A 12,432-nucleotide genomic window follows, 5' to 3' on the forward strand; every position below is an offset into this window, starting at 1 on the left:
GCAACAGGATCATAAAATAAAAAAGTGTTTTTGAAAGTACTGTAGCATGAATGTTAAAGAATGAATATCCATTGCCGGGTAACACCTTCAGAATAACAATTGGGATCTGGTCTTCTCCTTCAGACATTCCCAAATCAAACACAATAACGCCAGCTAATCCAATCCTCGTCGGATCAAATTTTTACTGGTCGTTTGGTTCTCAGATAGAAGAGTAACGGCACCATCATGTTTCATTCAACTCACGAAATATGCCACCTTCTGACAATGGAAGGAAATTTACTTTACATGAGTCTCATTACCAGCAGACCAGACAAGTAAATGCGTACTAAGTCATTACCATGTTAAACAAACTTCATCCTCTAAGTCGAGGATGAGATCAGCATAAACAGCCGTCGTAGATAAAACTGCAAGATGCATTTGACATAATATAAGTATCCAATAAAGTCCATCTCAAGTTTAGAGTATGGCCAGGAAACTGTCGTCTCCTTTAACAATCCTTTGTTCCGTTACATATGGTGGGGGAAAAAAAGAGATCAGTGCTAATTATTTTAAGGTTGCCGTCTAACTTCGAGGAAACATGCCTTTCCTGGCACCCATTTCTACCTATCTTTGAGCTCCTGCTCAAATTGGAGCAATTTTTCACGGACAGGCTGTAAAAACAGCTTCAAATCCTGACTGATCTGTAGCTTATCTTGCCGCGAGAGATCCTTCTCGTCGCTAATCCGTACTTGCATCTAGAATAGCAAGACCAAGAGTTTAAAATTAATCATTGCAAAAAAAAAAAAAAAAAAGAACTGAAATTAATCATTAGGCAGTCTATTTAAAGATAAGAGCGGACTGACAGGCTAGCACAAACATTCATACAGATGAAAACACAGAGAAATGGTTTGATCAACTACAATTGCCACAGATTAGTAAGTTTATGGGCTATTTGACCTTTTGACAGCTATTTATCACTGTCCATACAAGCAACCAATAGCTGTAGGAATCACTCTATTACCACATTATTAAATAAAAGATAGATTCTCATCTTTTAGAGAATCTGTTATTTTGATGAGAAGATGATGGAGCAAGCAGCAGGGAGATGCACATCTTTTTTCAGAGGTCATCCTAAATTTCCCAATATTTTCCTGTCAATTCCATCTAGATTTCATTTTATACTCAACACATTTGAGTGGAAATATAGGACCTACCTGCAGGTCATCCAGCTCACCAAATGAAAACTCCGGAAAATCCAAGTGGCCCTTGACCATCCTTTTCTTCTCTTTGACAATCCATTCCCCTAATCCCATCGACATACCAATTCTTTTAGGATAGGGTAAATAGATAAAGGAGGGAAAGGGGGCAGTTTAAGTGACACCAGGTTACCTTTAATTTTCAGTGTCAATTCATAGGTATATCCAACACGTTTCTTGTTCCTCACAATTACCAAGAATGCCTGCTCACACAAGTAATAACCATCAGTAGGGAAATAAATTTCCCATGCATATCAAATACACATCATAATGAGAAAACGATAATATTATCTGTAAAACAAAACGGTGTGTTTGTGGAGATCAAAGTATTCTGAAATGAAATATTTGTGCAAGACCTCTTGCTAAATAATAATGAGAAATCAAAGAAAAATAGCAAGAAAAAGCACTAGAAATAATGTGAATCAGAACAAGAGTTTGAATTTAATAGGGCAAATTTACATGTGAGTGCATCAGATGATAAGACAGGTAATCAATTATCTCACATTTTTTTTCTGATGTTCAGTCCAATTTCGATCTGCACTAGAGAGCACTAGAACTTCTGGTTAGCTTTTTCCTAATATTTGGCATGTATAGGACAATTCAAAGACAAAACACAGAAATTCACAAGAATCAATCAACTTCAAAAACTATGAGGTTAAATAGAAAGCATATTGCAAGATACACAAGTCATGTCATTTCACATGTTTCCCCAGATTAAAACAAAGGAGGAATCATATAGTCAAGAGTAAATTGGAGTAGCTCAAAGTGTCAACTTTTCTGTTACATGCTCAGATGAAGTCTGGAATTGGTAAAAAGAAGGAAGTATGGATATCTCAACCTTCTCTAAGATTTTTAGTTTTTTTTTATACCTAGAGAGGGCCTGTCTAAAGTAGGAATTCCTTATGACCATTAGTAACTTCTATAAAAGAGGCAAATCTCATAGAACTGACTCTTAACTAAGGAAGCAGCAGCTGAATCAATCAATCATCTATTGCTACACTAAGTGGGTGGGCTAGAAGTTGTTGCTATTTAGTGCGTAGAGTATCAAAGGCAGGTTTGATTGAGGTGAAAATTTGGATGCCAGACGAAGGCGTCACTTCTGCTTAAGCAGAAACGATAAACAGCCCTTTGATCGCTAACTACGTTTTTTTAAGAGCATTTCTGGAAAAGCATTCATGGGAAAACAAACTTCTCTTGCCCATTTCAAAGATTATGGAGTCTCAATTTAAAAAAGCAATACACAGTAGCAGCAGACAAGATAACCCTTTTATTAATGAAGGGAAATTTCGAGACTTCCATCGATCATTTACTTTGGTTGTAAATTCTGTATATGTTACATGCTAAAGGTTTTGGTTTTTTGACCTTTCAACATGCATTATGCAACATGGTGTTGATCTAGTCTAAACACTCCATCTTTACAAATTAAAGTTAAAAAGGAAGAAGAAGAAGAAGAAGACAGAACTCACATCACCAGAACATTTCGACACTTCAGCTATTTGTGCTTTGCCACCAGAGAACTCCAAGGAGCCCACCGACACGAGCAGTTCCTGCAATAAAGGAAAAATAAGAGGCGCGGAATAAATAATGTAGGATAAAAAGAGAGTAAATGACAGACCTTGATCCGATGGGTGGCCCAATTATTAAGATTTTTCTCCTCCCATGTTCCAGCCTGCAATTTATTAATTTTTATTTTGTTTCGGATAAAAGAGGATAGGAAGAAGGAAAAAGGATAGGTGAGGGTACCGTATTCCAGACAGAACCGAGGGAGTTCGGTTGAGAAAGAAGGTGTTGAGGGGAGAGCTTCTTAGGAAGAGGAAGGGGAGCTGCGTCAGCTGTTTGCTTCCCTCACCCAATACCTATATGACCCTCCTCCTCCATTCTCCTCCATTCTCTCTCTCTCTCTCTATATATATATATATATATATATATATATATATATAATCAATCAAATACTATATAGTAATTTACCTGACAGACCGAAATAAATAAGGAAAGAAAGAGATCAAATTGATACTTTCTAAGAAAAAATATTACAGATAGAAGGATCAATAACAACCAATTGTTTAAAAAACAATCAATCAAAATCAGATATGAATGGCGGAGGAGCAAAGGAGAGGCAGCTAATGCTGCTGCTGGCTACCCATAGAAGAAGAAGAAGAAGAAGAAAAAGTCTCTGGTCGTCGTCTTGACCTCTTTTTGACATTATTATTATTATATTTTAAAATGATTAATTAATTGCTAGCAATGATACATTAATTAACTCGATAGAAAGCGGTAGCAGACCTTACAAGAAGTGACACGACGAGGTAGCCACCCACAAGTGCATCTCTCTCTTTCCTTTTGAGTTGGATCGTACGGGCACTTCTTGTTGTCTGCCTACCTTACAGGAAGTGACACGACTACACTTCCTTCCATATACAGTATGTATGTATGTATGTATGTATATAAGCATGCATGTATGTATTAATCCAATGGACGTCGCATCCACATCCAAATGAATCCACATCACATGCACTGCACCATCAACAAGACAAGCAAACAACAACCCTGTCTCTGCTGTCTTAAGTTTTGACCACACGATTCATGTTTTCAGTTCACACCTCATCGAATCATCTGTCCCATGTTTATAACGTCATCTTTCTTTCTCTCCAATGACTCGCGTCACAGTCAAGACAATAACCAAACAGCGCTCTCTTTCCCCCCTTCACTTTCCTTACTCCACGCTCATCATCATCATCATCTCCTCCTCCTCCTCCTACTTCTTACCATACAATTAAGAAGCTTTTTAACGTACTGCCTCCTGTATACTTATATTTCTTCATAAATTAATTCATTGCAAGAGATCAGGCTATCTTGCACACTTCCTAAAGCTATGCCCGTTAATTACCAGCCAGTTGTAGATGACGAGACCTCCATCCCCAAAAGCAGCAGCAGCAGCAGCAGGGTATAATATATGTATAATTGTAATTAATTTAACGTCATGAAATCTTCAATATTGTGATTAATTAATTAATTAATTCTTAATATTTGTCTTATATCTTTTATACACGTACACACACACACACATAGATGGATGATGAGGACCAGCTGGTGTACACTCTGGATGATGCCCTCGATTCTGCGGGCTTTGGAAAATTCCAGTTTCTGGTGCTTGCTTATGCCGGTCTTGGTTGGTTTGCTGAAGCCATGGAAATTATGATCCTTTCCTTTGTGGGTCCTGCTGTCAAGTCCCAGTGGAATCTCTCCTCTACCCAGGAGAGTTTGCTCTCTACGGTTGTCTTTGCTGGCATGCTTGTCGGAGCTTATTCTTGGGGCCTTTTTTCTGATCACTGTGGAAGAAGGCAAGTCCATCTATATATTTTATTTCATATGCCTATTGCCCCGTTGATAATGAATCTGTCTCTCCATTTGTAAACTTGTATCCGTATAGCTTTGCAAATTAATTGCTGAAAAACTTCATAAATTAATTGCAGAAAACTTTATAAATTCATTGCAGAAAACTAGCCGTTTTTCTACTTCTGGCAATAAAATTTATGATGCCTTTACTTCTGTCGCTCATGGGCATGTTAATTTATTGAAGATGCTTTCTTTTAGTAAGAATCTAATCTAGATTCCATTCATCATTAATATCGATTTCACCACTTTTCAAATAGAAAGATCTTCAATTTCCACTGCTCAATTTTGAATAGCTTCTGTGACAATTCAAGGGTTCATTGTGAAGCACAAATCATGTTCCTTTATGTCAACCCTGGTGTGTGTGTCAGTGTGTGTGTATCTTGATCTTATCTAGTTTTTCTAATTCCATTTTCTGTTTCCAGAAAGGGTTTCCTAGGAATAACTATTATAACTAGTGCAGCTGGATTTTTGAGTACTTTCTCCCCGAATTATGTATCATTGTTGATTCTCCGTTGTTTGGTTGGGGTTGGCCTGGGTGGTGGACCTGTATTTTCCTCCTGGTTTCTAGAGTTTGTTCCGGCTTCACATAGAGGCACCTGGATGGTTGTCTTCTCAGCTTTCTGGACATTCGGAACCATTTTTGAGGCTGCACTTGCATGGGTACTGTGTTCTATTTTCTCACTACTACAACTACTATCCAAGCTGTTGTTGCTTCTTCATTTTATTTCTTTGAAGTTTTATTTGACTATCTGAACAAGGTGATTGATATGAATATGGCATTTGCTTTGGCACTCTGATTTGAGAAAAAGGTGTTGCTCTTTAATTTTTTGAATGTTGAAGTCAGTTCCGGTCGTAAGAGAAGAAAGATAATCTGCTTTGTATCCTCTTTCTTTCTTTCTTTCTTTCTTTCTTTCTTGTTTGAACTTCTGTTGCAGGGGTTGTGCACTTTTTCTCTCTTACTCTTTTGCCTTTTCCATTCTGGTTTTTGACAGATTTTTCCGTATATGGTAAAAGTTTTTGAGGGTTAGGTTGTCAAATAGAGATTTAAGGCAGAGACACGAAACTTGATGAGTGAGTTTTCAACTGTTGGAACTTTAGGTTTATTCATCCAAGACTACTAAATTCGACCACTCAAGGAATTGAAGACTCCTGATATGCTTTAGTTTCAATTTACTTTTATCTTATTCCTTGTTAACATTCTCTCTGTTCTTAACGTCTGAAATTGTTTAGTGTCCTTGCAGGGGACTCTTGTCTGCTTATTTAGATTCACCCTTTTTGAACCAGAAAAGTTGCAGAAAAACACATGACCTTACTTTTCATCTTCCATGGTGGTATATGACGACTGCCTTTTTTCTTCCATACTAATTCATTGATCTGTTAGTATGCAGCTCTTGAAGTTATATGTAGTTATTATCCTTGTCCTTTCTCTCCAATGTTTTTCAAATGACATCTTTTTACTGAAAAATAAAATAAAATAAAATAACTGTTCTTATTGAGTATTTTTCTTAAGGTAACTGTATTTCTGTACTTATTGCAGATTGTCTTGCCTAAATTGAATTGGAGGTGGCTACTTGCATTCTCCTCTTTACCATCTATTGCCCAGCTTTTCTTTTATTGGATAGTACCAGAGTCTCCAAGGTACCTGTCCATGAAAGGAAGAATAACGGAGGCACATAATATTCTGGAGAAGATAGCTCAACTGAACCAATCAAAACTTCCTTCTGGATTGCTTGTTTCTGATAGTACAATTGGACTGGATGAAGAATCTGCCCCGTCAAAATATACACCTCTACTCTCCTCAACTAGAAAACTGGTTTCAGATTTTAAATCAGGCTTCTCATCATTTGTTATGCTTTTCTCATCAAATTTAATTCGAACAACACTTCTTTTGTGGTTGTTATTCTTTGGAAATGCATTCTCATATTATGGTATCATATTGCTTACTTCAGAGTTAAGTAGTGAGGAAAGAAAATGTGCCTCAACTGTCTTGCGGTCAGAAAATCTCCAGGATGACAGCCTCTACATAAATGTATTTATTACTAGTTTGGCAGGTATTGCATGCCTAGTAAACTTTCTCTGCACTTAATGTTGAGATTTGAAAATTGTTCTACAACATGAAGTAATTACTTCTTAACTTTAAATTTTTATGTAGTACTATCATTTTAAGGAATAATGATCAGGTAAATCTTTTCTTAAAAATTTATGTTGTAGAGCTTCCTGGGATTCTTTTATCAGCCATTATTGTGGATAGATTTGGCCGCAAGCTTTCAATGGCATTCATGTTTGTCTTAGCTTGTATTTTCCTCCTGCCCCTGATTTTCCATCAGCATGCGACTTTGACAACAGCATTGTTATTTGGAGCTCGCATGTGTGCCATAGGAACCTTCACAGTCGCTTCAATATATGCCCCAGAGGTAAGTCCTGGAATACTCAATTTTTTTTGAAGACCTATTATTCAAAGCAGTGGTTGACTGCTTGAAGATGTACTTCTGTTTTTTTTTTTTTTTTTTTTTAATTTTAATGAATCATTGCTTAAATATTCCCCACCTTCATCTTTTTTCTGATCAGGATCAATAATCTTTTCTATTGAAACCAACTTGAGGGATGTAGTTTTTAGATGGGAAACATGATAACGCATTTGTTAGAAAATGCAAGTTTCTGGAATCCCTTTCTCACCACCCTTGTTCTCTCTGTTCTTGTTGCTTATTTTTCTTGCTAATAAAACCATAGATTGATCAATCGGCAATTGGCGAATATAGGAATATGGTTAAGAATGTAATCCGCTCTCTTATCTGCTAAGATTGGCTAGTAGAAATATACATCCTTGTCTCTTTTCATGCTAATCTTGAATGTTTCCTCTATTTTATTTATATACGGGAATGATTCTGGAGTCTTTTGGGAGTGAATAACTCTCATCATAGTTAGTCAGCATACAAAATGAATTGCTACTGCTCTTAAAAAGATGCTGTTTTGAATTCTACGAAATTGGTCTGTTTCTTATCCATCGTCAAGTTGCTGCATCCTTTGAATTGATCCTTCATTATTCTATCTTGAATCCATTAATAGGAATAATATGTCATTGCATTTGGAAGGTGATTTTGCTGTAACCCTGTCTTCATTAGAATTAGCCAATAACATAGTCATAACCCATGGAAGTTGGTTACTTTTCCATTGTGCTTAATGCCATTCCGATTTGCTTCAAGCACCTTTAAGATGACCTTTGAACTGGTTTTAAATAATTTATTTGTGGTAATTTCCTTTTTCTCTAGGTGTATCCAACGGCTATTAGGGCAACTGGGGCAGGAGTTGCAAGTGCTGTAGGGAGGATTGGTGGCATGGTATGCCCTCTTGTGGCAGTTGGACTAGTGACGGGTTGCCACCTTAAGGAAGCTATCATTTTGTTCGAGTTTGTGATTGTTGTTTCAGTATTCTGTGTCCTGCTCTTCCAATTTGAGACCAGTGGGCGGGAATTGAGTGACAGTTTAGCTGCATCTGATCGAAAACAAGTAGTTGTTGTTGGGTAGCAAATTTATACCCATTCAAGCAGTGGAAACTAGATGTATTTTCTTGTACTTTCTATTTGATTGTTTAGAACAGGAAGTCCATGTATCAGATCACGGTTCTGCAAAATCGGCTGTCCAGGAAGGGAGAACAAATGCTAATCCTTTATGCATGCCTATTCCCTCGTCGCGCAAGGTTGATTTAACCATGTATAGCAGAGTACGAGGCGACATGTATCATTTACTTTCTTGCCTTACCAGTTCAAATTCAGGAGTTGAATTCTTTTTCATTTCTCCTCTCATTGAACATCTATGGAGCTAGAGCAACAAGCTCTGAAATGACAAGTCTCTAGCTATAAAACATCAAAATATATTGACTTGAATCACTGTAACCCGTCGTGATTAGCTTTGTCTATCAACGAATCTCGCACAGTAATATCATGCTTTTCAATTTTTAACGGTGCTGTTGCATAATTTTTCGTGTGATGATAGAGGAACGGGTTGATGAAGTCACATGAAGCATTGTTGCTCTCCAAAGGTGTAAGGGTGCTGTCCAAAGGGTGCTCTTAATTAATTTGCAGGTCTAAATTTTAATATGCTTGCTGCCTACGTGGGCATCATATGAAGTGTGTTAAATTTAATGCCGAGTAGACGACCAGTCGTGGAATTAACCATTGGGAGAGTGTCAGAAATTCAGAATAGTCACATAAATAGAAGAGAGGATGCAGTAAAGAGAGCAAAAACAATTGGTTTACAGCCTGCATAAACACCATGAACCATGCATTTTCAGTGTTCTGGTCATTTTTATATATGTTTTTCAAAAGAGAAATTCTAGTTTCTCTTATCTTTTTGGGTTATTCCAACCGAAATTGCTTCAGTGCAGGCTTAACGTTCTTTCCTGCCAAGAGTGGTTTATCTGCAGGCTTAAACAAGGTATTTGTTCATAGTTATATTTGCAAAATGTTCATAACATACATATGTATCATATGCTCTAAACATACCTTGTTCATAGTTGTTTTTCTTCCCTTTTCTTGTTCTTTTTTTCGATCATCGAGATCGGCACTGGTTGTATGGCTCTGTAGCTAATGCAGAAGGATTGAATAGTCGGCTATGGATATTTTGATTTGGATTACGTACAAAGCTTATCATATACATTTTTGAATCAAATGTACAGGTCAAAGCTCAAGAAGAAGAGGCATGGCTGTGTCAAATAATATATATGAAAAACTGGACGTAACTTTTGATTAGATCATTGAGGAAATTCTACAAGTTCAATGATGGATTAGCTCATTGTGACTAGTTCGTGGCATGGGAAGCTTTTAAATTAAGCTCAGAATATGCTTTTTTTGTCGGTCTTATTATTTCTTATTTAATTTCCTATTAAGGTTCGTCTTCCATTTTGATTTGGTCCGCTGCAGATCTATTTAAGCTACCGTAATCTTTTCTCTTAATTCAGATGAGAAATGAAGTACGGGTAGGGTTCTTGTTTTTTACCATTTTCGTGAATTCTAAACTCTTTTCGTCTTCCTCAAAAACTTGTCTACACCAAGAAATTATAGAAACTGCACGTTGTTACTCATCTTCTAGTTCTACTTCTTCTCAGATACTCAATTTCCTCTCCATCCCACAAAATCAATCACTCGACACCGAAGCTTTCGCATTTTTATACACAGAATTTGAGAGGAGAGAAACGGGTTTTTCTTGTATATACATAACAAAAAATGCTATTTGTTTTCGTGTTTTAAATTTTTTATTGAAAAAAATATAAATTTATTTTATTTTTATTTTTGCTTAAAATTAATATTATTATTTTTTATATTTTCAAATTATTTTGATGGGTTAATATTAAAAATAGTTTTTTAAAAAAATATATAATTTTAATACTTTTTTTGATAAGAATTATTCTTTGTTCTGCAAATAAAGTTCCTATTTACTAGGAAGACTTTTTCTTATTTCCATTGTACACGTTACCACTTCTGTTAGCATAGATAGTGGGCTGAATTTGTGGTCTTTCTGTTATCTTTGTAAGGCTATTTAATAGCTAACATTTCTATTCAATAATTATCCATTCCAGTTTTGCTTGGCATATTGCAATAGTTGCCGTGTAGTTAACAAAGTGGTATTAGAGCCCCCACTGGGAACTGAAAATAAAGTAGCAGCTTTTGTGAGAGTTTTATACAGAGAGAGGTGAAGAGAGCAATGTCTTCTGAAGGGCATTTTTTGCAACCAGCTATTCCACGCTTTGATGGTCACTATGACCATTGGAGCATGCTCATGGAAAATTTTCTTCGCAGCAAGGAATATTGGTGCTTAATTGAAACTGGTTTTGAAGAACCAGCACTTGGGGAACAACCACTGTCAGAAAGAAGACAGAAAGAGCTTGATGCATGGAAGCTAAAGGATCTCAAAGCCAAGAACTATCTTTTCCAAGCAATTGACAGAAGTATTCTGGAGACAATCTTGGAAAAGGATACGTCTAAGAAGATCTGGGAGTCAATGAAGACCAAATATGAGGGAAATGCTCGAGTCAAACGATCAACACTTCAAGCCCTGCGAAGGGATTTTGAAATACTGGAGATGAAGACTGGTGAAACAATTACTGCTTATTTTGCTAGAGTGATGACGGTAGCAAATAAGATGAGGGTGTATGGAGAAGCCATGACTGATGTCACAATCTGTGAAAAAATTCTTCGATCTCTCACGAACAAATTTAATTACATAGTTTGTTCGATTGAGGAATCCAGGAATTTGGATACAATTACTATTGATGAGTTGCAGAGTTCTCTTACTATACACGAGCAAAAATTCCACAAAAGCAGTGGTTTGGAGCAGGCTTTGAAGGTGACAGCAGACAATACCTGGAGCAGCAGTGGACGTGGAAGGGGACATTACAGAGGACGAGGGCGTGGAAGAGGAGGTTCAGCCTTCAATAGAGCTACTGTGGAATGTTACAAGTGTCATAATCTTGGACATTTTCAATATGAATGTCCAAGATGGAATAAAGAAGCAAATTATGTAGAAGCAAGTGCAGAAACCAATATGCTTTTGATGGCATACACAGAGACGCATGAAGCCGATCAGGTTGAGGACATGTTATTAATAACTTACACTAAGTTATCCGAAGCAGAACAGGTTCAAGTTGATGATATGCTATTGATGGCATACACTGAGTCAGCTGAAACTGAACAAATTGAAGCCTGGTTTCTTGACTCCGGGTGTTCAAATCACATGTGTGGCAGCAGAGGTATGTTCATAAATCTTGATGAGAGTTTTGTTCATTCGGTAAAATTGGGCAACAATAGCAAAATGAATGTGATTGGGAAGGGCAGTATTAAGTTATTTCTGAATGGAATTACTCATGTTGTGAATGAGGTATATTATGTCCCAGAACTCAAAAACAATCTTTTGAGCATTGGTCAATTACAAGAGAAGGGTTTGGCTATTTTAATTCAACATGGTTTTTGCAAATTATATCACCCTCTAAAGGGTCTGATTATTCAGACCAAAATGAGTATAAATCGAATGTTTATATTGCTGTCTCATACACCAGTTGCTGCCAAAGTGTCATCAGAATGGTGCTCTTATACAAGCACAAATGATCTGTTTTTTTTGTGGCACCGAAGATACGGTCACCTTAGTTATTCAGGCTTGAAAGTTTTGCAACAAAAGGGGATGGTTCGTGGTCTTCCTAGGCTTCAAGAATCACATACTGTCTGTATAAATTGTATCAATGGGAAGCAACAGCGTGGTGATATGCAGACAAGGACAACGTGGAGAGCAAGTCAGCCTTTGGAGCTCATTCATGCAGATATATGTGGCCCAATATCTCCTACTTCAAATGGTGGAAAAAGGTATACCTTGTGTTTTATTGATGATTTTAGCCGTAAATCATGGGTATACCTGTTGACAGCAAAGAGTGAAGCATTGTGTTGTTTCAAAGTGTTTACAACAATGGTGGAAAAGGAGAGAGGTTTGAGCATCAAATGCTTACGCACTGACAGGGGAGGGGAGTTTACTTCCATTGATTTCACAGATTACTGCAACAAAATGGGCATCAAAAGGCAGCTCACAAATGCTTACACGCCACAACAAAACGGGGTGGCTGAAAGGAAAAATCGTACGGTGATGAATATGGTTAGATCGATGCTATCTGATAAAAAGCTTCCAAAAACATTCTGGCCTGAAGCTGTGAAATGGACTTTTTATGTCTTGAATCATTTTCCTACTTTGGCAGTGAAGAATATCACACCACAAGAGGCGTGGAGTGGTGTGAAGCCTTCTGTTGAGCATTTCAGGGTATT

General features: G+C 37.0%; 2 protein-coding genes across 2 annotated transcripts; one reads left to right on the forward strand and one right to left on the reverse strand.

Moving 5' to 3' along the window:
* Positions 1–397: 397 nt before the first annotated feature.
* Positions 398–3,138, reverse strand: LOC118029050 (uncharacterized). The gene is given in 7 exon segments (XM_035032843.2): positions 398–734; positions 1,194–1,282; positions 1,369–1,438; positions 2,702–2,782; positions 2,851–2,904; positions 2,979–3,071; positions 3,073–3,138. Coding segments are annotated over 7 exon segments (573 nt in total). The 5' UTR covers positions 3,124–3,138; the 3' UTR covers positions 398–599.
* A 700-nt stretch (positions 3,139–3,838) lies between these two features.
* Positions 3,839–8,589, forward strand: LOC118029049 (organic cation/carnitine transporter 7). Its single transcript, XM_073406275.1, has 6 exons — positions 3,839–4,179; positions 4,305–4,645; positions 5,054–5,291; positions 6,169–6,682; positions 6,843–7,045; positions 7,901–8,589. The coding sequence occupies exons 1-6, from the start codon at positions 4,108–4,110 to the stop codon at positions 8,153–8,155; spliced, it is 1,623 nt and encodes a 540-aa protein (XP_073262376.1). The 5' UTR covers positions 3,839–4,107; the 3' UTR covers positions 8,156–8,589.
* Positions 8,590–12,432: the final 3,843 nt, after the last annotated feature.

The sequence above is a fragment of the Populus alba genome, chromosome 18 (assembly GCF_005239225.2).
Source record: "Populus alba chromosome 18, ASM523922v2, whole genome shotgun sequence".
NCBI lineage: Eukaryota > Viridiplantae > Streptophyta > Magnoliopsida > Malpighiales > Salicaceae > Populus > Populus alba.

What these genes read in the sequence shown, in the direction of transcription:
- LOC118029049 (XM_073406275.1), top strand. Translation starts at nt 4,108, where the DNA reads ATGCCCGTTAATTACCAGCCAGTTGTAGATGACGAGACCTCCATCCCC. An exon ending in TTGAGGCTGCACTTGCATGG is followed by an intron (nt 5,292 to 6,168) that starts GTACTGTGTTCT and finishes TACTTATTGCAG; the next exon opens with ATTGTCTTGCCTAAATTGAA. An exon ending in ATTTATTACTAGTTTGGCAG is followed by an intron (nt 6,683 to 6,842) that starts GTATTGCATGCC and finishes TTTATGTTGTAG; the next exon opens with AGCTTCCTGGGATTCTTTTA.